Source organism: Odocoileus virginianus, chromosome 32 (assembly GCF_023699985.2).
Source record: "Odocoileus virginianus isolate 20LAN1187 ecotype Illinois chromosome 32, Ovbor_1.2, whole genome shotgun sequence".
Taxonomy (NCBI): domain Eukaryota; kingdom Metazoa; phylum Chordata; class Mammalia; order Artiodactyla; family Cervidae; genus Odocoileus; species Odocoileus virginianus.
The window spans coordinates 39,775,099-39,800,832 of NC_069705.1; the positions used below are offsets into that span (position 1 = coordinate 39,775,099).

The 25,734-nt window shown below is 39.1% G+C and overlaps 1 protein-coding gene across 1 annotated transcript in view; it reads left to right on the forward strand.

The window, feature by feature from the left end:
* CSMD1 (CUB and Sushi multiple domains 1) overlaps window positions 1-25,734 on the forward strand; it is a 1,985,846-nt gene that overhangs the window by 1,859,172 nt on the left and 100,940 nt on the right. The window contains exons 48-49 of the mRNA XM_070460176.1: window positions 1,544-1,690; window positions 8,576-8,764. Of these exons, the coding sequence (XP_070316277.1) occupies window positions 1,544-1,690; window positions 8,576-8,764 (336 nt within the window). The remainder of the gene's footprint in view (window positions 1-1,543; window positions 1,691-8,575; window positions 8,765-25,734) is intronic.

Here is a 25,734-nt window from a genome sequence, read left to right on the forward strand (position 1 = left end):
ATTTATCTTGTGTACTTTTTTCAAAGAAGCAACAAGTTCAGATCAATATAGGAGCTCCTTGCACACCCAGTTTTGCACCTCTCCTGGAGGCATTTAATATTGTGAAGTGTAGTGCCTGTGCATGTTTCATGGTTCATTTCCTATCTCTATCAGTCTATCAATCTGTCTGTCTATCTACTACCAAGTATCATCTGTCTATACACTCACAGACATGAACACTCACACACGGTTTGTATATTGTACACTTTTGAATGTTTACACAATTGCTATCCTATTGTATTTATTTGAAAATAGATTTCACTTCTCAATATCATTTTTAATCTGTGTAGAATTTCTTTGAAAACACTTTTCATATCTTTTTAAACTCCAAACCACAAGTTAGAATCTAAATTTTCCTATAAAAATTGTTAGAATAAACATTTTGCTATGCAAACAACACTTGTGCCCATATTCTGGAGTATATAAAAAATATAATTAAAACCTCCAATTGTATTGGATATTACTAAACTGCTCTCCAAGGTGATTGTACTAATTTTTATTTTCACTGCTGCTGTTTAATCACTAAGCTGTATCCAACTCTTTGTGACCCCATGGTCTATAGCCTACCAGGATCCTCCATTCCCAAGCGTGAATCCTAGGGTGGGTTGCCATTTCCTTCTCCAGGGGGTCTTCCCAACCCAGGGATCGAACCCATGTCTCCTGCATTGGCAGACGGATTCTTTACCACTGAGCCACCTGGGAAGCCCGTACAGTCAAAGCTATGTACAGATGTGAGAGTTGGACCATAAAGAAGACTGAGCACCAAAGAATTAACGCTTTCAAATTATAGTGCTAGTGCTCTCTCTTCTTGAGAGTCCCCTGGACTGCAAGATCAAACCAGACAATCCTGAAGGAAATCAACCCTGACTGTTCATTAAAATGACTACTACTGAAGCTGACGCTCTGATACTTTGGTCACCTGATGCAAAGAGCCAACTCATTGAAAAAGACTCTGATGCTGGGAAAGATTTGGGGCAAAAGCGAAAATGGGACCACAGAGGATGAGATGGTTGGATGGCATCACTGACTCAATGGACGTGAATTTGAGCAAACTCTGGGAGATAGGAAGGACAGGGAAGCCTGGAGTGCTGCAGACCAGGAGGTCCCAAAGAATTAGACATGACTTAGGGACTAAACAGTACTTTTACTAGTATTCAATTCCCTATATTGATTCAATGTTGCATATACTAATACTAGTGGGAACTATTTTCATTTTTTAAATTACTGCCATTTTATAAGTAACTTTTTCATTTCAAGTATTATGTATTAACAGCATATATATCTGAAATTATTTTTGTTGGCTATTGTTTCTTTTATTATTATTATTTTTATGGGGAACTGTACCTGTTGCTTTATTTATTTGGAGTTCTTTGTCTCTTTTGGAAATAAATAGCTGAATATTGTACAGTTAGACTCCAACTTAATCAAAAGCTAAAAGTAGCCTATATTTTGTAGGTGCTAATTCATATCATAACTTATTTGCTTTTTTTTTTGTTTCATTTAGGGTCTTCTGGTCAAAGTCCTCTGTTAGTGGTCTTGAGTGGAAACCATACTGAACAATCAAATTTTACAAGCAAGAGTAATCAGTTATATCTCCGCTGGTCCACTGACCATGCAACCAGTAAAAAAGGATTCAAGATTCGTTATTCAGGTCAGTAAGTGAAGTTAAGGTTTAATATAAAAATGTTTTTAATATAAAGGTTCTGCATTAAATTTTAAAAATTAAAGGTTTATACTATAAACCTAATTTCTAAAAATGAATATGTACTTCAGTAGAAATATGATGAAATCACTCTGAGTGATATCTCTAAACTGTGTGAGGGAAAATAAACTATCTGTTGATTAATATTAATAAATATTTTTTTGCTAGCATCATAACCCATTGAACTGCATGGCACAGAAAGTAGAGATGCTTTCCCCAAAAATAAAATATTGTAATATAGCATAAATATATAGTAAAATAAATAAAGCATATTTTAATTTTAAAATATGTTTAAAAGCTAAGGAGACAAACAGGAGGAGATAATTGTATTGCATTTAATTTTATAAGTAATAATAACATCTTATGATTAGTAGCATGTATTTTTATTGATTATATATTTGTATGTCTCTTTATTGCAAGATACTATACACACACACACACACACACACGTAACCATATACAAAATAAATGTCTACATATATATTTCCTTATCGACATTTTAAGGACTTTGTTTTTTTCCCCATATAATTTATTTATTTTTATTATTTATAATAAATAATAATTTATTTATTATTTTCAGTAGTTTTTTTATATTAATTAAATCAGTTAATATACTTCTGAGAGATTAGATCCTCTCAATGTGGCTAGCCCAAAACCTCATGTTTACAATGCCCTACAAAAGCTGTAGACAGACAATCTAAACTCCTCATATTTTAATTACTAAGCAAAATATCTAACCTTTTCTCACTGTTACTACGATATCCATGCTAGCAACTGAGGTCCATTTCCCAAGGGAATTAGATGCCCACTCTATGCATTTCATGGACCAGTGTAACTCCCAGGGGTTGCTTATTCCAGGTCTGTTGTACATTGTCAGTGAAGGGCAACATCCTTTGGGCAGAGAAAGGTGTTAGTAGTTTTAGGAATATTTTTGCTCTCTCCGATTGGTAGGTATCATGAAATGATAAAAAGCTTTGAAAAAGCATTAGTGTTTTGACGTGTCTGTTGATGGAAAGACAGAGAATGTGAAATTCACTCATGTTTCCTCTATAAAGTCTAATAAAACATGCTTAGATCTTTGTTTTTCCCCTTCACTAAAGTAGCCATTCAAAAAACTTATCAACAATGAGTTCACATTTGAAATCCCTTCATTGGAATGGGTATTGAGATCATTAGGACAATGACTGGATTTTTGTTCATCATATTCCTTGTTCTGAAAAATAAATACTCAAGCCTGTAGAATTATTTGAATTTATTTCTAATGAGCAAAAATGGACATTGCAGGGGAAATCATTATGAACATAATTTATCTTATTTTATCTGTGGCAAATTACTTAATAGGCTGGTGGTGTGATTACACCTTGAATTCTGTCACTCAAAGGGTATTTTCATTCATTATAGAACAAGATGATTCTCTTTATTGGAAAAGCAGGAAAAAGAAAAATTTAAAGAGAAGGCTATAAACTGTTGTTTTGTGAGTGGACATATCTATGTATCTCTCTATAGATATAGATACAGATAGACCTTTGAACAGCATTTCAGTTAAAATTCGGTGATGGTTCAATGACCACTGCTAGGAGTCCATCACCAGTAGTTTTAGAGCAGTGATCCTTGGACTATAGCACGTAGGCCAGGGAGCTACAGCCCATAATATGACCACATGTTGCGCCACAAATCTTTGCCTTATGCATGTCAACTATTGGCCATTGGGTGTAAGAACCATGTAACTGATCTACATAATTGACAAACAAAACACAACAACAACAAAAGCAAGTGCTTGTACATCATGGTTCAAGTTAATTCAATAAACTGCTGACTAATTGTTGAGGTAGTAATGGTCATTCACTATTAAATCAAGGGCATGCATGTTTGCTAAGTTGCTTCAGTCATGTCTGGTTCTTTGCGACCCCTGGATGTAGCCCACTAGGCTCCTCTGTCCGTGGGATTCTCAAGGCAAGAATACTGCAGTGGGTTGCTGTGCCCTTCTACAGGGGATCTCCCTGACCCAGGGACTGAACCCACATCTCTTAAGTCTCCTGGCTTGGCAGGTAGTTTCTTTACCACTAGCACAACCTGGGAAGCCCATTAAATCAAGTACCTGGAAGTTAACGATAAGTTGTGGGCTTCCCTTGTGGCTCAGTTGGTAAAGAATCAGCCCGCAATGCAGGAGATCTGGGTTTGATACCTGGGTTGGGAAGATGCCCTGGAAAAGGGAAAGGCTATCCACTGCAGTGTTCTGGCCTAGAGAATTCCATGGATTATATAGTCTGTGGGGTCACAGAGAGTCGAACACGACTGAGTGACTTTCACTTTCAGTGTTGGGAGAGTCAGAACTAGAGAATGGGTGTTGTAAATACACCCAGACCCCAGCAGAGCCAGCTGCACCCATGTCTTCCATCCCTAATACCTCCTTGACTGCCACCCTCCATAACCTGCTCTTCCAAGGCAGCACCAGCAGAATGTGAGGGTTTGACTGTGGTCCTTTTAATTCTTAACATGGTCAGAAATCAAACAGGCAGGACTCTGTGTTCTAATCTTCCCCTCTGTTTTCTGTGCCACGTCTCCTTGGGCTTCCCAGGTGCGCTAGGGGTAAAGAACCCATCTGCCAATGTAGGAGAGTTAAGAGATGTGGGTTCAATCCCTCAGTTGGGAAGAACCCTGGGAGAAGGAAATGGGAACCCACTCCAGTATTCCTGCCTTGAGGATTCCACTGAAAGAGGGGCCTGGTGGGCTACAGTCCATGGGGTCTCGCAGAGTCAGACATGACTGAGTGACTCAGCATCCTCACCATGTCCCTGTGCTTGGGCCTCTCTATATCTTGTGCTAGATGAGTTAGAAAGGAACTAATGATGAGAGAAGAAACTGTCAGTAGGAAAGGAAATAGTTATTGAACCCTATCAGTTCAGTCGCTCTGTCATTTCCAACTCTTTGCGATCCCATGGACTACAGCACGCCAGGCCTCCCTGTCCATCACCAACTCCCGGAGTTTACTCAAACTCTGTCGTCCCCTTCTCCTCCTGCCTCCAATCTTTCCCAGCATCAGGGTCTTTTCAAAAGAGTCAGCTCTTCACATCAGGTGGCCAAAATACTGGAGTTTCATCTTCAGCATCAGTCCTTCCAATGAACACCCAGGACTGATCTCCTTTAAGATGGACTGGTTTCATCTCCTTGCAGTCCAAGGGTCTCTCAAGAATCTTCTCCAACACCACAGTTCAAAAGCATCAATTCTTTGGTGCTCAGCTTTCTTTATAGTCCAACTCTCACATCCATATATGACTACTGGGAAAACCATAGCTTTGGCTAGATGGTCCTTTGTTGATGAAGTAATGTCTCTGCTTTTTAATATGCTGTCTAGGTTCGTCATAGCTTTTCTTCCAAGGAGCGAGCTTCTTTTAATTTCATGGCTGCAGTCAATATTTGCAGTGATTTTGGAGCCCCCCAAAATAAAGTTTCTCACTGTTTCCATTGTTTCCCCATCTATTGGCCGTGATGGAACTGTATGCCATTATCTTAGTTTTCCAAATGTTGAGTTTTAAGCCAACTTTTTTACACCCCTCTCTCTCTTTCATCAAGAGGCTCTTCAGTTCTTCTTCAATTTCTGCCATATGAGTGGTGTCATCTGTGTGTCTGAGGTTATTGATATTTCTCCCTGCAGTCTTGATTCCAGCTTGTGCTTCATCCAGTCCAGCATTTCACATGATGTACTCTGCATGTAAGTTAAATAAGCAGGATGACAATATACAGCCTTGACATACTCCTTTCCCAATTTGGAACCAGTCTGTTGCTCCATGTCCAGTTCTAACTATTGCTTTTTCACCTGCATATGGATTTCTCACGAGGCAGATAAGGTGGTCTGATATTCCCATCACTTGAAGAATTTTCCAGTTTGTTGTAATCCATACAGTCAAAGGCTTTGGTGTAGTCAGTAAAGCAGAAGCAAATGTTTTTCTGGAACTCTTGCTTTTTTGATGATCCAACAGATGTTGACAATTGGATCTCTGGTTCCTCTGCCTTTTCTAAACCCCCGTTGAACATTTGGATGGTCACAGTTCACATACTGTTGAAGTCTGGTTTGGGGAATTTTGAGCATTACTTTACTAGCGTGTGACATGAGTGCAGTTGTGCAGTAGTTTGAACATTCTTTGGCATTGGAATATAAACTGACCTTTTCCAGTCCTGTGGCCATTGCTGAGTTTTCCAGACTTGCTGGCATACTGAGTGCAGCACTTTCACAGCATCATCTTTTAGGATTTGAAATAGCTCAACTGGAATTCCATCATCTCCGCTAGCCTTGTTTATAGTCATGCTTCCTAAGGTCCACTTGACTTCTCTTTCCAGGATGTCTGGCTCTAGCTGAGTGATCACATTATCGTGGTTATCTAGGTCATGAAGATCTTTTTTGTATAGTTCTGTATATTCTTGCCACCTCTTCTTAATATTTTCTGCATCTGTTAGGTCCATACAATTTCTGTCCTTTATTGAGCCCATCTTTGCATGAAATGTTCCCTTGATATCTCTAATTTTCTTGAAGAAATAAGATAAGGCTCTGTTGGACCCTATAGAGCTGGACAATTATCCTGCAGTTCCTCTCTCTTAACAGACTGAACTGTGACAAAAACCCATACCAAGAACCATGTGGTCCCACTGCCCCTTCAGGAGCATTTCAGACTTTATCTCTAAACTTGGCCAGGGTCAACAGTCTGCTTGGTCTTCCTACTTTTTATTATTATTTTAATTTATTGACACAATAATTCTGGGTAGTTGGTAGCTGAGGTGCCTGATTATACTCATACCTTCCCTAAACCAAATATTTTGGTTCATTCAAAACTTAAAATAGATAATCTCAAACAATTGAACACAGAAAATGCCATGACCAATAAGATACAAGTTTCTTCTAAGAGTTAGTGGATTTTACCTTAATAAAAATGAGTCTGTTAAAAACAAAAAATGAAACAGCACTTCAGAAGACCCTCTGGCTGAGACTATTCTCTGAGGATTCATCTCAGAGGAGCATGGTTGACAACCCAGCCAGACACACAGACATCACTTCTCAGCAATGCTATGATGTGAAGTCTTCAGAAGGGTCCTTTTGAATTTATTTCTAAGGAAAAATTTGGCATTAAGCCTTCAGACCTGTGTGTGTGTGCTTTCTGTGTGGAACCCCCACAGGGGAGTGGGACATTTAAAACCTCCTCTTTCAAAAGAAACCCTGGATTTCCAGGACTTCACAGCTTTCTTTAGTTTAGTGTTTTATTCATCTGAAGGGGGTTCATAGGATTTTATGCTGTGGTGAAACTGGTCTTGTAAGAGTAAACTGAGTTTCTTTCTCTAAATGTGTAAGTAAGATGCAGAGCCTTCAGCCACTGAAAGGTTAGATTCTGTGTAGGTAAGACTGATTTTCACAATTCCTGTCTCTAATTTTACAAGTCTCCCTGCAAATGTGATGACTAAAGCTATTGTAACATGGTCATCAACATGAAGTAGTACATTTTCTCCAAAGATGGTATTCAAATCATACGTGTTAAAAAGAGGCTACCTCATGGTACAATTCTCAGGATTCATTTAACAAGGGAAAAATTAATCGCCTTGATTGAAAGATATTATGTTCTTAAATTTTCTCCATTTTCGTGGTACTTTTTTTTTTTTTTGGTCAGAAAGTCAGAATTTTACCACCGCATTGATTAACAGTTGTAGATAATCTAAACTTGTAACTCAAGAGACTTGACCCTTGGGTCTAGATTTCTTGGCTTTTTTTAAAATGATAACTTTTGAATTTTTTTTGGATTATTTATTTATTTAACTTTTTATTTTGTACAGGAGTATAGCCCATTAACAATGCTGTGACCATTTCAGGTGCAGAGCAGAGTGACTCAGCTATACATGAATTTTTTTTTTTTTAAGAAGCCAGCAAATTGATAGGAAGTTTCAGAGATTTCCCCCATAGTCTTTGGCTTTTGTCTCCTTGTTCACATCATCAGCAGAGGCTACATTTGTTAACCTACACTGACACATCATTATCACCCAAGGTCCGTAGCTCCCACTGGGTTCACTCTTGGTATTGAACATCCTGTGCATTTGGACAAATGTAAAGTGACATTAATCCACCATTGTGGATTCATGCATGGTATTTTCACTGCTGAAAATCCTTCAAGCTTCACTGTCCTTCCCCCATCAGCCTCTGGAAACCACTAATCTTTTTACTTTTTCCAGAGTTTTACTTTTTCTAGAATGTCATAAGTTTGGAATCATGCAGTGTGTATCCTTTTTAGGTTGGCTTTTTTCACTTAATCATATGTAATTAAGGCTCCTCCATGTCTCTCCATGGCTTCTGACAGATCATTTCTTTTTAGCCTTGAATAATACTGCATTGTCTGGATGGACCACAGTTGGTTTATTCACTTACCTACTCAAGGGCACCTTGGTTGCTTCTGACTTTTGGCAACTCTGAATAATGCTGCTCTGAACATCTGGGCATAGGTTTCTGTATGGACATAGGTTTTTAGCTCCTCTGGGTAACTGCCAAGGAGCATGATTGCTGGATCACGTGATAAGAGTGTGTGTAGTTTTGCAAGAAACTGCCACACTGTCTTCCAAAGTGGCTGCACCATTTTGGATCCCCATCAGCAATGAATGAGAGTTCCTCTTGCTCCACACCCTTGCATCCACATCTACAACATTTTTGTACTTGAAGATGCTTTTAGTAAAGTTTCTGTATCAGTGCTGATTTCCCACTATTTTAACAATAGAGAGACTCTCTTTCATTTATATGTCTCTTACCAAGCAAAATTCAACATTTATTTATTTGTTTATGTATGTGTGTTTGTGTGCCCACAGCACCTTACTGCAGCTTGACCCACACCGTGAAGAATGGTGGTGTTTTAAATAGGACTACAGGAGAAATTGGAAGTAAAGTGCAGTATTTCTGCAAACCTGGGTATCGGATGATTGGCCATAGCAATGCCACCTGTAGACGGAATCCAGTTGGCATGTATCAGTGGGATTTCCTTGCTCCACTCTGCCAGGGTAAGAAATGTGTTTTTCATTCCCAAACTTGAGTTCAATTTATTACTCTTATTTTAATCACAACTTACTGGAGCTGTGATTATGGATTAAAAGGTAAGGGAAAATTGAATGTGAGTTCATTAAAGTACAAATTAAACTTTCTACTGACCGTGCAAACACTTCTAACATTTGCACTAGGCTTGATTGAGCTTTATAGCCTGAATTCATAGGATGGTTTGAACACTCACTAGATGCTGTGGAAAGTTACCTTAATACTTGACTTATATTTCATTTTAAAATTAAAAACTATGTTATCCAACTTAGAGTTTTCTTGACAGTTGTATAAATTTTAAAAAATCAATTACTGAAGCTCATTTTCCCTTCTCTTAGATTAAAAACTCATACATTGAGCCTCACACTGCATATTTCATTTTCTTTTGGTCACATAAAGCTAGGACTTGTTAGAGTTGATTTCAATATCTCATGCCTTTTTCCCCATTTTATCTCCCATGTGCATAAAAATCATATTTCCAAATAAGGCATTTTAATTTTAATTGAGGACTTTGAAATTTTCATAGTTTTGTCTTATCAAAATTTATATGCATAATGAAATATATTAGTCTTTGATAGCTAATTACATTTTATGAATGGAACCTCATATGGATTTCCATGTTTCTCAGCTTTCATTAGATATTAGACTTTCTAGTATTGCTCTCTGAGACAATAATAGATATTTATCACATTGTTGTATGTCTTTTTAACCACAAGAAGTTAAGCAGACACCTAGCCTGCATCATTTATGTTGTACCTCCCGAAATTCTTCTTTAATGTAAGATAAACATAAGATCCAATGAGCTTGTTTCATTAGGAATGATTTTTTTTCCCAAGAAGAGTTCTTTTTCTTTCAAAAGAAGAAATACTTCTCATTTTCTTTAAATGTTTCATTACTCTCTGCCTGTGAAGTAGGATTATTGCTCAGAGAACAGCCCCATGGGCTACCTGTCCTTGGCACTCAGATCAGATTGCCCAGGACATAAGCCATGACCTAAACAGCAGACTGAACCAGGAAAAGGGCTGAAAACAGAATTGACAAAGGTTTCCAAACTCTGACCTCTAGGGGCTGAGTCCCTGGACAGGACCGTGAATGGACTTGAAAACTGGAATCAAGCAAATAAATAAGTGGACAAATACCCCTGTGTGGCACTAGGAGCCCACTTTTAATATCCATTTAATTTATTTATTACTTTTAATATATATTTAATGTCGCAAAGAGTCAGACACGACTGAGCGACTGAACTGAACTGAACTGACTGAATGTTGTAATATATCAATATTTCAGTTGTCTTCTGGAGGTGGTGTAGTTTTTTCTCGATCGTTTGAACATCATGCCTTTTATTCTGACAGAGGAAAAAACACAACTTACACATTTCCTATCTGCACTAGGATGTTGACTTTTCTCTAAAAAAAAAAGTAGAAAAAAATGTGCAAAATAATATTTTTAAATGTTTGCTAAAAATGTACCTTTTAGTAACTGAGGGAGATGTAAATCCGAGGGTCGGCATCAGATCTTTTCAGGCCCCACTGCTAGCTTTATGACCATGAGGGTGCTGCCCCGGGACCCCCGGCAGGATACCTGTCCAGGCCACATTCGATCAGTACTTTGAATGGGGAGAAATGTGCACATTAATGACTTTCTAAGACAGGCATCTGAGAATGATTTTCTTTTTCCATTGAAGATGTTATATCTTCTGACAGAATCTTCTTAGCTCTCCTTTTCATAGACTTTTTACTGGTGGCATCTTAGAAGCACAGCATTTTAATAGAAAAACATCACCTGATAGGCAGGGCATCCTAATCTCCCTATGTCTGGTTCATAAAACAGGATCTCTGTTTTGAAAATCTGTTTATTTATTTATTCTGGCTGCAGTAGGTCTTCGCTGCTTTGTGCGGGCTCTCTCTAGGTGTAGCAAGTGGGGACTATTATCCCAGAAGCTCAGGCTCCTCATTGTGATGGCTCTCTTGCTGTGGATGGAGCACAGGCTCTAGAGCTTGTGGGCTTCAGTAGTTTTGACACGTGGGTTTAGTTGACCCTCAGCATGTGATCCAATCAGTGCCCCCTGCATTGCAGTGAGAATTCTTATCCACTGGACCACCAGCGAAGATCTCAGAATTGTTGAGACAGTTCAAGCGCTCGGACAGTGCTGGGCAGGACCCAGCAAACAGGCGTCTACACTGTCCCTCGCCTGTGAGTGAGAACATGCAACCAGCCAGATGGGCGTGTCATTGCAGAGAACCTCAGCCTGCTTTTCTTCCTTTCCTTGACCTTTTAAATTACTTCTCTCAGAAAACCTGTTATTGGTTTTTATGCTCCTTGATAAAGCAGTGCATATCTGCTGCCCTTCAGGCTTCATTTCCTGCCTTCAAGCAAGAGGCTCCTCCAGGCAGCTGTTTCCCTTATCAATGCTCTCATCTTATTCATCTTGGAAGGAAGCTAAATTAGAACTGAAATTTTCTGTATTATCTTAAAGATCCAGTTAAACTGGTGCCTCAGAGGCCTCAGCTTTCAGGTCCCCATGTTACAGGGAGAGTTACTCTTTATCACAAAGCGCTGATTCCCAGAGCCCTTGTGAGCCAGATACCTGGTTTGGACTTGATGTTGTGGGTTGTTTATGCTTTGCTTGTGTTTGGCAGGCGATGAAGCACAAGGACAGCGATCCTTCTCACAAATGACATGATTGAGCTTCTGATCATACAGTCCAGACTTTAAGATGCGCTCTGCTAATGTGCACTAATATAAAGGGTGTGGGCAGAGTGAGAGATGGGTGGGCAGGCAGGGTGGTTCCTGTGTGTCTGCTGTGAGCCAGATGGTCACCATCATATATTCTTCATTTAAAAATGTTTCCCAAACCTTCTGAAATACAAAAGCCATTTTTAGCTGGCGTACTGTACAGAAACCAGCCACAGGCTGCTCTGCCCTAGGGGGAGGTCTGCTGACCTCTGACCCAAATAATGTGTCAGGATCAGATCACAGCACAAGGGTAGTTCAGCCAGTCTCAGATATCGTCTATAGTTTTCAAATTACATCTCAAGCATTTTACAGAAGATGTATAATATACTCCATCATGTGATGGAATCCGGTGTGTTTAGTCACCAAGTTAAATGATGCATTTTCTCCATCTATGCTTGGCACATTCATCACTAAGCTCCATGTTTCCTGTCTGTGTCTGGAACATGGTGGATAATAAACACAGTAGTGAGTGCAAATGTACATGAAGGGTAATTTAGTGTAACAGAAATAGTGATATGAAGCCCTTGATCTTCCTAGGCAAGGAACTGTGCAAAGTTTGCAGTCCTCATTTATTTCTAAGAGAATCCAGAGTGGTATCGACAAGAGTAGCTAACAGACCGTGTGCACTCCCGTCAAGGACAGCCCTGTGACATTGCACAGGACGTGCATGCTCCGAGCACACAGCCAGACACAGAGAACTCACAGTGTTCCCCAAAGCCCTCAGAAGGGCCTGGTGTTCTCCTTTCTTCTGGAGGGAAGAGTCCACACTGAACGTCAGATGTGTCACTGAGTTCCTCCAGCTTCTGTCCCCAGGCTCTTGGTTTTTATTGATTGGAACTTTATTTCTTGGTCCCCAAGAAATGGCTCTTCTCTTTTTAAACATTCACACCTTGCCTTCTTATGACTCCTCCTGTAGTCCTCCAAGAGCAGAGATGTGGGGCCAGCTACTTCCTGCAGTGTCCAGTGAGTGGTCCAGCAGCTGCACGTGCCAGGTCACAGCCTGTCCTGGTCATCTGTCATGTGTCTGTCGACCACTGGGCCCCCTCCTCTCCGGAGCTCTTCTCTTTGTTTCAGATGCTTGTTTTTGTTTTCCTTCCTTGGGCTGTGATGTGCTAATTATTTTTGAGAGCTCGAGAGCAGCTAAAGATGCTTCTCAACAGAATCCTGAATTCCTGCATTGTCCATTTCAGAACCACCAGTGTTCTTAAGTTGCCCATCTTTTTGTGGTAATGTCTGTACACACCAGTCATGACCTTCCTCTGTGTGCCCTCATTCTCAGAAACACTAGCCTTTATCCTTCAAGACAAATAGGAAGCTGCTTCTTATGCTAGTAAAGCCTCTTTGTAAAGGGCCTGACATCACACCTGACCCCAGAAAGCAAATAAATGCTGTGAAGCCCTGCTGGCCTAGAGGTGATTCCAGCCCATTATCTCCTATTTTACTGCTGTTTTCTGTCTCAATCTTCACCCAGGATTAATGGTGTACTGTGTGCTGGCTGAGAGTCACCTGAGATGTTGCTTAGAGTTTTGGAAATCACACATAGGTAAAGAATGGACTGGTGGACAGTATCGGAAGGAGAGAGTAGGACGGGTTGAGAATTTAGCCTTGACACATACACACCACCATGTGTAAGATAGATCACTCGCGGGAAGCTGCTGCATAACAAAAGGAGCCCAGGCTGGCACTCTTATGATGACCTAGAGGGCTGGGATGGGGCGAGAGGGTCAGGAGGGAGGAGATACATACATATAAATAATTATGGCTAATTTGCCTTGGTGTATGGCAGAGACTACCACAACATTGTAAAGCAATTATCCTCCAATTAAAAGCAAAACACAGAATTTGGGAAATCAGTGAAGACAAGGGAAATTTAAAAAGGGGGGAGGGAGTGTCCAGAAATATCATTAATGCTAAAATTCAGCATGGCCTTTTTATTAGTTGGCCAAAATGCTAGTAAAAGTCTTAATGAACTTTTTGGCCAACCCAATATTTTCAGAATTATATTTTTAAAATATATTTCTAACCTATTCATTTATCCATCTATTCACTTATCACCAGTGGTTGGACACTGGAAATCAAAAGATATGGGTATACTTAAATGTGATTGCAGCCATGAAGTTAAAACATGTTTGCTCCTTGGAAGGAAAGCTATGACAAACCTAGACAGTATATTAAAAAGCAGAGACATCACTTTGCCAACGAAGGTCCATGTAGTCAAAGCTATAGTTTTTTCAGTAGTCATGTATGGATAGGAGAATTGGACCATAAAGAAAGCTGAGCACCAAAGAATTAAAGCTTTTTAACTGTGGAGTTGGAGAAGACTCTTGAGAGTCCCTAGGACAGCAAGGAGATCAAACCAGTCAATCTTAAAGGAGATCAATCCTGATATTCACTGGGAGGACTGATGTTGAAGCTGAAGCTCCAACACTTTGGCCACCTGATACAAAGAGCCAATTCATTAGAAAAGACCCTGTGATGCTGGGATTGATTGAGGGCAGGCAGCGAAGGGGATGACAGAGGATGAGATGGTTGGATGGCATCACTGACTCAGTGGACATGAGTTTGTCCAGAGATGGTGAAGGACAGGGAAGTCTAGTGTGCTACAGTGTGGGGGTACAAAGAGACATGATTTAGTGACTGAACAACAGCAACAGTACTGAGATGCAGCAGATGGCACCTCGGAGACAAGATACAGTAGCTAAGACACCTACTTTGGCATCAAATACCCTGAGGCATGTCCTGTAGCACAGCTATTTGCTGTTTATAAGAATCTGGGCGGTTTGCATGACATTTCTAAAGCTCAGCTTGCTTTTTGGTTTTGTCAGTCAGGGGTCTGTAGAGAAGCAGCACCACTAGGATACATGTAGATACAGATTTATTGTATCTAAAGGGCTGGCTCACATGGTTGTGCAGGCAGAGAAGTTCTGGGATCTGTGGTCTCCAGGCTGGAGGCCCAGGTGGCCAGTGTTGGGATTCAGTCCAGGTGCCACGCAGTCCAGTGGGGTTGGGGATCAGGGTGGGGAGGGGGCAATAGGGAGAGTGCCAGAAGCCCCAAGTAGGGTCAGGAGAAGCTGGACCTTCCTGCTCAAGCAGAGGGAGCGAATTTCCCCCTTCCTCTGCTCTCTTGTTCTATTCAGGCCTCAGGACTGGATGATGCCCACCCAAATGGGGGAGGGTGAACTTCTTCACTCCTTCTGAGATGCATATGCTAATCTAGTCTGAATCCATCCTCACACACCCCAGAAATAATGTTTTACCTGCTATCTAGTCACCCTTTAGCCCGGCCAAGTTGACAAATAATATTAACCATCATAGCAGTAATAAAAAAAATAATAAAGTAATTTACTTCTTGGAGTGTTTTTGAGGTTAACTATTTTTGAGATTGAGTGAGGTCATGCAGGTAAAAACTTCTCACAATGGAAGGAACTTTGCATTTGACCAAGGAAAGCCAGGTGTTACACTGATGAAGATGATGGTGTTATCTGGAGGTTAATGATGGCTCAGGGACTGCATCTGAGCCCACCTCCTCCAGATGTGGGTAAATTTCTCACCCCTGTGCTCTATGCTTTCAGCATATTGGGCTCTGCGCTGGTTCTCCAGAACCCAAAACTGGGGTGACTGAGAAGACGCTGGACACCAGGCACAGCCAGTATCAGACTCCAGATCTCGCCACCTCTGGTCCAGAACTGCCTAATTTCTCTTGATGGTGGCCTGAAGGGTCTGAGGGATTCATGAGCAAATGTATTAGTGGTGAAAGGGAAAAACATTGTTCCATACTATTTAGTTTTTAGGGGACCCTAATCTAGAGAATTGATGGATGCTTTGCTTTATATTAGGGCTTCCCAGATGATGCTAGTGGTAAACAACCCCACTACCAATGCAGATTGTTGTTGTTGCTCAGTTGCTCAGTTGTGTCCAACTCTGTGCAACCCCACGACCTGCAGCACATCAGGTCTCCCTGCCCTTCACCATCTCCTGGAGCTTGCTCAAACTCATGTCCATTGAGTTGGTGATGCCATCCAACCATCTCATCCTCTGTCCTCCCCTTCTCTTCCTACCTTCATTCTTTCCCAGCATCAGGGTCTTTTCAAATGAGTTAGTTCTTCGTATCAGGTGGCCAAAGTATTGGAGCGTTAGCTTCAGCATCAGTCCTTCCAATGAATTTTCAGGATTGATTTTCTTTAAGATTGACTGGTTTGATCTCCTTGCTGTCCAAGGGGCTCTCAAGAGTCTTCTCCAGTACCACAACTCAAAAGCATCAGTTCTTCAGCACTCAGCCTTCTTTATGGTACAGCTCTCACATCTGTACATGACTGCTGCAAAAACTAGCTTTGACTATATAGACCTTTGTTGGGGAAGTGATGTCTTTGCTTTATTTTGTACCTCACCTACATTATTGCTAAAACTAGCTGGTTGTTTCTACAGAACAAGTTGATGGAGACAGGATAAGATAACTCTGCTAATGGACTCAAAATGCTTGTAAATCATCCTGTATTATTCATGCCTAGAGCAAATGCAACTCATTAGCTGAGGGTGTTGTCTCTTCTAATCCATTAACAAAGATGCAAGGCCCATTGATTAAACCCAACAGTGCTCCTGGCTTCTGTCCCCTGTGAGGTACTGAAGAAATTTGTGGGTAGTTAAGTGATGTGCAAAAAAACACACTCTGGAGCCGCAGTATATTCAGATGCCACTTTTATTGTAGTCCTCTTTAGGCCAGTCATGATTTTTCATTTTTCAGACACCTCGTGTCTTCCTGAGTGATTAATGGAATGTCTGCCGATGGTGGCCAAATAAGAACTCAGTTTTACTCCTGGGATCTGAGACGATTCAAAACCGGACCCAGTACAAGAGTAGACACCATTCATAACCATGCAAATATTTATCAATGTTTTAAAATATTTGTTAAACAAAATAATATTTTGACTTTTAAAAATGAGACAATGGTGTTTTAGGCGTCAGAGAATATGCTTGCTGCTATACCAGGCCTAGTTAACACCACACAAATTCAGAACATTTGGAAGAGGAGCTATGTCTTCCCCTGTGATTCCACTTGCCATGCTCATCTTGTGATGGTTTAGGAAACTCTCTGTCCAGCAATGTGGAAGGAAGGGAGTGGATGCTAGGACAGACACTTCTGTCTTGTCTGTGCTGAGGAAGGCTTTGGGTAGAATCATTGGCATTTAGAGATAAGCCTATAGAGATAATCTAGTTTACCTTACTCTTACACATGAAAATGCCATAGCTGTTAAAATATGTGCAGAATATAGTGGACTTCAGATCAGGGACTCATGACCACGGGAACTACTAGTGTCAGTGTTAACTACTCCAGGGTTGCAGGAGCCTTTCACTATAACACGGTGCTACCTCAGCTTTAATTATCAAGGGAATCTTTTTCATGCCTAAGGAGAGCATAACTCAGGCCAGTTATGCTAAATATCTATGACCTTCAGGAAGTTAATGATTTTAAATGATTAAATCACTATTAATATCAACTGTGTAACTAAGGTCCTACTCAAAAGCGGGAAAAAACAAAAGTTTTGTGTCTGTCTACCTCAAGAGTATCCCTCACTATTTATGTTAGAATTAAATTATCAGGAAACTCATTTTAGAAAAAGAATCACTAATAATTAAATCATAAGCCATCAAATATCTCCCGTTCTTCCTCTCTTCCCCTCCTTTCTGTTCCCACTTTGTGTTTATTTTTGTGGTTGTCAGATTGGAAAGGACATGGACCATGTCAAGTGACCTGAATTATAGCCCCATCTTTTCCAAATTTAACAAAATCAGTCAATTTTAAAAACAATTAAAAATTGTACTAGCAAACCAGCTGGCTGTGTGATCACAGAAGACTTACGGGCTTTTCAGAGAAAGACAAGAGGCATTTATTTGCCTTTGTTCCACTTGCTCTCAGTGGTCCTTCACATTACTCAACTTTGAGTTTATCTCCATTTTATGTAAAAGAAGGCTGAGGACCAAAGAACTGATGCTTTTGAACTGTGGTGTTGGAAGAGACTCTTGGGAGTCCCCTGGACAGCAAGGAGATAAAACCAGTCAATCCTAAAGGAAATCAGTCCTGAATATTCATTGGAAGGACTGATGCTGAAGCTGATGCTCCAATACTTTGGCCACCTGATATGAAGAATTGACTTATTAGAAACGACCCTGATGCTAGGAAAGATTGAAGGCAGGAGGAGAAGGGTACAACAGAGGATGAGATGGTTGAATGGCATCACCAATTCAATGGACATGAGTTTGAGCAAGCTCCAGGAGATGGTGAAGGACAGGGAGACCTGACGTGCTGCAGTCTATAGGGTCACAAAGAGTTGGGCACAGCTGAACAACTGAACAACAAATATGTAAAATGGAAATATTGTTTTACCTTCCTCAAATTATGTAATAATTTTTAAAATTCAAGCTAATTAATTAATAGGAATGGAGACAAGGAAATTATATTATTTGAATTGTTTAAATAAAAATTTAAAGTAGAAACTTAACATGAGAATTGATGAAGACATTTCTGGGGAGAAATAAATCCCCCAGGTGCCTGAGTACACACATTCTGTTTTCTTTCAGAGACCCTAACTCTATAACGTGTTTATGTATTTTAATCTTTCAACAAATTAGTTCCATGGTATGTGTGTGTGCACTCAGTCACATGTCCAACTCTTTGCATCCCCATGGACTATAGCATGCCAGGCCTTCCTGTCCTTCACTGTCTCCCAGAATTTGCTCAAACACCTGTCCATTGAGTCATTGATGCCATCCAACCATCTCATCCTGTCACCTCCTCCTCCTCCTGCCCTCAATCTTTCCCAGGATCAGGGTCTTTAATAGATTATGTGACCCTTTGTTCCACTCATGTAATCTTGTACTTTGAACTAAATATAGAAAGACTCAGAGAGTATGTTATGGAAGGTTGCAATAAACATTAAAAATTATGATTCTACATTTGTGTCTTCAGAGTTCCAGAAGAAAAGGAGAAAGAGGGAAAATCTGAAAAAAAATTTGAGGAGAAATAGCTGAAAATTTCTCAAATTTGGCAAAGTATGTGGACCTGACAGATTAAAAAGTTAAATGAATCCCAAACACCAGCAACTCAAAAGAATGCCTACCAGGCACATTGCAGTAAAACTTCTGAATACTAAATCCGAAGGAAAAACATCTTGAAAATATCCAGATAGAAACAGTGGATTACTGATAGGAAAATAGGATCTAAATTACAGACCATTTCCCATCAACAACCTGGTGGTCAAAAGGAAATCAAATGACATTCTTCTAGTGCTGAAAGGAGAGATTAATCAATCTAGAGTTCTATGGTTAACAAAAATATCCTTCAGGAATGAAGACGAAATCCAGTTATTACCAAATGCTGAAAAACTAAGAGAATTTGTTCTATCAGACATACTTTAGAAGCAAGGCTAAAGGAAATGCTCTAAATAAACAGCAATATAAATATAATAAACTTAGAGCATCAGGAAGGGAAAAAAGAACACAGAAGAGCAAGAGTATGAGTAAATACAATGGACTTTGCATTTCCTTTTGTGCGTTCTAAATTGTTTGACAATGGCAGCAAAGTTATAACATGTTTAATGTAGTTCTCAAGGTTTAGAGAAAAAATAATTAAATGATATTATCTATCAGGGGAGGGTTAAGGGTTATAAAATAATGTAAGCTTTCTATACATCCCTCCAACTGGTCAAATATCACCAATAGACTTGAGAAGTTTTGTACATATAATTCATATCTAGAACAGTGACTTAAAAAACCAACACAAAGAGATAGGCTAAAAACCTACTGTAGGTAATGCAAAATGAAGTTTTAAAAATGTTCAAGTAACTGACGGGAAGGCTGAAAAAGAAAACAGAAACAAAAATAAAATGGCAGACTTAAGTCTTAACATATCCATGGTTACAATAAATGTAAGTGGTTTCAATATATCAGTTGTAAGACAGACATTGGCATAGTAGATAAGCTGAATAATTCAGTGGATAGATATGGTCATGTTATTTTCATTTGGAAATGAACTTCACTTAAAGAGCAAAGCGCCTTGTAGATTTTTTTCATATATTGATTTAATTGGGAAATAGTTTCTTTACACTGTTGTGTGTTTTGCCATAAATCGACATGAATCACCCATGGGTACACATCTGTCTCCCATCCTGAGTCACCTCCCTCCCCACCCCACCCCTCTGGGCTGTCCCAGAGTACTGGCTTTGAGTGTCCTGCTTCATGCATGGAACTTGCACTGGTCATCTATTTTACATATGGTAATATACATATTTCAATGCTATTCTCTCAAATCATCCCTCCCTCCCCTTCTCCCACATAGACCAAAAGTTTGTTCTTTACATCTGTGTCTCTTTTGCTGCCTTACATACAGAATCTTCATTACCATCCTTCTAAATTCCATATGTATTGGTGTTTCTTTTCCTAACTTGCTTCACTCTGTAAAATAAGGCTCCAGTTTCATCCACCTTATTAGCACTGACTCAGAAGTGTTCTTTCTAATATCTGAGTAATATTCCGTTGTGTATATGTACAACAACTTCCTTATTCATCCATCTGCCATAGGCATCTAAGTTGCTTCCATATCCTGGCTATTGTAAACAGTGCTGCAACAAACATTGGCATACATGTGTCTCTTTCCATTCCAATTTCCTCTGGGTGTATGCCCAGCAGTGGGATTGCTGGGTTGTATGGCAGTTCTATTTCCAATTTTTTAAGGAATCTCCACACTGTTCTCCAGAGTGGCTGTACCAGTTTGCCAATCCCACCAACAGTGTAACAGGGTTCTCTTTTCTCCACACCCTTTCCAGCATTTATTGTTTGTAGACTTTTTGATGGTGGCTTTTCTGACCAGCGTGAGATGATACCTCATTGTGGTCTTTATTTGCATTTCTCTAATAAAGAGCAATGTTGAGCATCTTTTCATGTATTTATTAGCCATCTGTATGTGTTCTTTGGAAAAATGTCTGTTTAGTTCTTTGGCCCATTTTTTTATTGGGTCATTTGTTTTTCTAGTATTGAGCTGCTTGAGAACTCCTTGTATATTTTGGAAATTAATTATTTGTCAGTTCTTTCATTTGCTATTATTTTTTCCCATTCTAAAGGCTGTCTTTTCTCCTTGCTTATAGTTTCCTGCATTGTGCAAAAGCTTTTAAATTTAATTATGTCCCATTTGTTTATTTTTGCTTTTATTTCCATTACTCTGGGAGGTGTGTCATAGAGGATATTGCTGTGATTTATGTCAGAGAGTGTTCTACCCAAGTTTTCCTCTAAGAGTTTTATTGTTTCTGGCCTTATATTTAGATCTTTAATCCATTTTTAGTTTATTTTTTGTATGGTGTTAGAAAGTGTCTTAGTTTCCATCTTTTACACATGGTTGACCAGTTTTTGCAACACCACTTGTCAAAGAGAAGGTTTTTTCTCCAATGTATATTTTTTTCCTCCTTTGTCAAAGATAAGGTGTCCATAGGTATGTGGATTTATCTCTGGGCTTTCTATTTTGTTCCATTGATCTATATTTCTCTTTGTGCCAGTACCATAATGTCTTGATGACTGTAGCTTTGTAGTATAGTCTGAAGTCCAGCAGGTTGATTCCTCCAATTCCATTCTTCTTTCTCAAGATTGCTTTGGGTATTTGAGATTTTGTGTGTTTCCATATGAATTGTGAAATTATTTGTTCTAGTTCTGTGAAAAATACCATTGGTAGTTTGATAGAGATTCTATTGAATCTATAGATTGCTTTGGGTAGTATACTCATTTTCACTATATTGATTCTTCCAATCCATTAACATGGTATATTTCTCCATCTCTTTGTGTCATCTTTGATTTATTTCACTAGTGTTTTATAGTTTTCTATATGTAAGTCTTTCATTTCTCTCAGTTCAGTTCAGTTGCTCAGTCGTGTCCAACTATTTGTGACCCCATGAACTGCAGCATGCCAGGCTTCCCTGTCTATCACCAACTCCCAGACTTTACCCAAACTCATGTCCATTTAGTCAGTGATGCCATCTAACCATCTCATCCTCTGTCATCCCATTCTCTTCCTGCCTTCAAACTTTCTCAACATCAGGGTCTTTTCAAATGTTTCTTTAGGTAAATTTATTCCTAAGTATTTTATTTTTTTCAATGCAGTGGTGAATGCATGTGTTTCCCTAACTTTTCTTTCTGTTTTCTCATTGTTAGTGTATAGGAATGCAAGGGATTTCTATGTTTTAATTTTATATCCTCCAACTTTGCTGAATTCATTGATTAGCTTTAGTAATTTCCTAGTGGTGTCTTTAGGGTTTTCTTTGTAGAGGATCATGTCATCTGAAAACAGTGAGAGTTTTGCTTCTCCTTTTTCAATCTGGATTCCTTTTGTTTCTTTTTCTTCTCTGATTGCTGTGAATAAGACTTCCAAACCTATGTTGAATAGTAGTGGTGAGACTGAGTACCTTTGTTTTGTTCCTGATTTTAGAGGAAATGCTTTCAAATTTTTTTGCCATTGAGGATAATGTTTGCTTTGGGTTTGTCATACATGGATTTTATTATGTTGAGGTATGTTCCTTCTATGCTTGCGTTCTGGAGAGTTTTTATCATTAATGGGTATTGAATTTTGTCAGAGGTTTTCTATGCATCTATGGAGATAATCACATTTTTTATGTTTCAATTTGTTAATGTGGTGTATCACGTTGGTTGATTTGTGAATATTGAAGAATCCTTGGATTGCTGGCATAAATCTCACTTGGTCATCTTTTTAATATGTTGTTTGATTCTGTTTGCAAGAATTTTGTTGAGGATTTTGGCATCTATATTCATCAGTGATATTGACCTGTAGTTTTCTTTTTTGTGGCATCTTTTTCTGGTTTTGGTATTAGGGTGATGGTCACCTCATAAAATGAATTAGGAGTTTACCTTCCCTTGCAATTTTCTGGAAGAGTTTAAGTAGGATAGGTGTTAGCTCATCTCTAAATTTTGGTAGAATTCACCTCTGAAGCCATCTGGTCCTGAGCTATTGTTTGTTGGAAGATTTTTTTATTACAGTTTCAATTTCTGTGCTTGTGATGGGTCTGTTAAGATTTCCTACTTATTCCAGGTTCAGTTTTGGAAGGTTATACTTTTCTAAGAATTCATCCATTTCTTCCAAGCTGTCCATTTTATTGGCATGTAATTCCTCCTGGTAGTCTCTTATGATCTTTTGTATTTCTGTGTTGTCTGTTGTGATTTCTCCATTTTCATTTCTAATTTTATTGTTTTGATTTTTCTCCCTTTTTTACTTGATGAGTCTGGCTAATGGTTTGTGTATTTTACTTATCTTCCGTAAGAACCAGCTATTAGTTTTGCTGATCTTTGCTGTAGACTCCGTAATCTCTCTTTCATTTATTTCTGCTCGATTCTTATGATTTGTTTCCTTCTACTAACCTTGGGGTTCTTCCGTTCTCTTTTTCTAGTTGCTTTAGGTGCAAATTTAGGTAGCTTATTTGATGTTTTCTCGTTTCTTGAGGTGGGCCTGTATTGCTCTGAGCCACCCTCCTGGCTCTGCTTTTGCAGAATCTCAGAGGCTTTGGGTTGTCATGTTTTCAGTTTCATTTGTTTCTGTGCATATTTTGATTTCCTTTTTGATTTCTTCTCTGATCTGTTGATAATTCAGAAGCATGTTATTTAGCCTACATATGTTTGTGCTTTTTTGTATTTTTTTCCTGTAGTTGACATCCAATGTTACCACACTGTGATCAGAAAAGATGCTTGGAATGATTTCATTTTTTTTTTAATTTACTAAAGCTATATGTATCACCCAGGATGTGATCTATCCTGGAGAATGTTCCTTGTGCACTTGAAAAAAAAAGGTGAATTCCATTGTTTTGGGGTAAAATGCCCTGTAGATATCAATTAGGTCTAACTGGTCCTTTGTATCTCTTAAGCTTGTGTTTCCTTCCTGCTTTTCTGCTTGGTTAACCTATCCTTAAGTGTGAGTGGGGTATTAAAATCCCCCACTATTATTGTTTTTCTTTTAGTTTCCCCTTTCATACTTGTTAGCATTTGCTGTATATGTTGAGGTGCTCCTATATTGGGTACATATGTATTTATAATTGTTATATCTTTTTCTTGGATTGATCCTGTGATCATTACGTAGTGTCCTTCTTTGTCTCTTATCATGGTCTTCACTTCAAAGTGTATTTATCTGAAAGGAGCATTGCTACTCCTGCTTTCTTTTGGTCTCCATTTGCATGAAATATCTTTTTCTAGCCCCTCACTTTCACTTTATATGTGTCCCAAGTATTAAGGTGGGTCACTTGTCAAGACCCACCTCAATATATATGGGTCTTGTTTTTGTATCATTTGGCCAGTCTTTGTCTTTTGGATGGAGAATTTAACTCATTTACATTTAAGATAATCACTGATAAGTATGATCCCATTATCACTTACTTTGTTGTTTTGTGTTCAATTTCATTAACCTTTTCTGTGTTCCTGTCTGAAGAAGATCCTTTAGCATTTTCATTAGAGCTGATTTGGTGGTGCTGAATTCTCTTAACTTTTGCTTGTCTGAAAAACTTTTGATCTCTCCTTCATATCTGAATGAGATCCTTGCTGGGTATAGTAATCATGGTTGTAGGTTTTCCTCTTTCATCACTTTAATTATGTCCTGCCATTCTCTTCTGGCCTGAAGAGTTTCTATTGAAAGATCAGCTGTTATCCTTATGGGGATGCCCTTGTGTGTTACTTGTTGCCTTTCCCTTGCTGCTTTAATATTTTCTCTTTGTGTTTAATTTCTGTTAGTTTGATTAATATGTGTCTTTGGGTCTTTTGCCTGGTTTATCCTGTTTGGGATTCTCTGGGTTTCTTGGACTTGGATGACTATTTCTTTACCTATTTTAGGGAAGTTTTCGACTGATATCTCCTCAAGTATATTTTCATCCCCTTTCTTTTTGCCTTCTTCTTCTGGGACATCTATGATTCAAATGTTTGGGTGTTTAACATTATCCCAGAGGTCTCTGGAGTTGTCTTCATTTATTTTAACTCTTTTTTCTTTCTTCCTCTCTGCTTCATTTATTTCCACCATTCTATCATCTACCTCACTTATCCTCTCTTCTGTCTCAGTTATTCTACTGTTGGTTCCCTCCAGAGTGCTTTTAATCTCAGTTATTGCATTGTTACCATTATTGATTGACTCCTCTTTATTTCTTCTAGGTCCTTGTTAAACATTTCTTGCATCTTTTCAATCCTTGTCTCTATTCTATTTATCTGTAACTCCATTTTGTTTTCAAGATTTTGGATCGTATTTGCTATCATTATTCTGAATCCTTTTTCAGGTAGACTCCCTATCTCATCCTCTTTGGTTTGGTGGGTTTTTATCATGCTTCTTCACCTGCTGAATATTCCTCTGCCTTTTCATTTTGTTTAGATTGTTGTATTTGGGTTGCCCTTTCTGCAGGCTGGAAGTTCATGGTTCCTCTTAATTGTGGAGTCTGTTCCTTGTGGGTGGGGTTGGACGGGTGGCTTGTCAAGGTTGCCTGGTTGGAGGCACTTGTGTCTATGTTCTGGTGGATGGAGCTGGATCTTTTCTCTCTGGAGTGTAATGAAGTGTCCCGTAGTGATTCTTGGGGTGTCTGTGTGCTTGGCATAGCTTTGGGCAGCCTGTCTTTTAATTTCAGGTTTTTGCTTTTGTTTTGCTGGAGAATTAGTGTGGTGTGTCTTGTGCTTGGACTTGTTGGCCCTTCTGTGGAGCTTGGTTTCAGTGTAGGCAAGGAGACTTTTGAGTGAGCTGTTGTCTATTAATGTTCCTGGGAATCAGGAGTTTTCCTGTGTTCTAAAGTTCTGGAGTTAAGCCTCCTGCCTCTGGCTTTCAGTCCTTCTCTTATGGTAGCCTCAAGATTTCTCCATACAGCACAGAAGATAAACCCCTAGGTTAATGGTGAAACAGCTTTCCATACCCAGGAACACCCAAAGAGATTCACAGAGTTATATAGAGAAGAGAAGAGGGAGGAGGGAGATAGAGGTGACCAGGAGGAGAAAAGGGAGAGTCAAAAGGGGAGAGAACAATCAAGCCAGTAATCAAATCCCTAAGTGAAAATGGATACTGAAGATTAGATTCTTAAAGGTAAAAAATTGATAACAAATAAGAAAAAGCAAAGATTAAAAACCTAGAATAGAGGTTATACTATCAAAAATACAATATAAAATGTGCAAAACAAAATTGATCACCAAAATCTAAAAA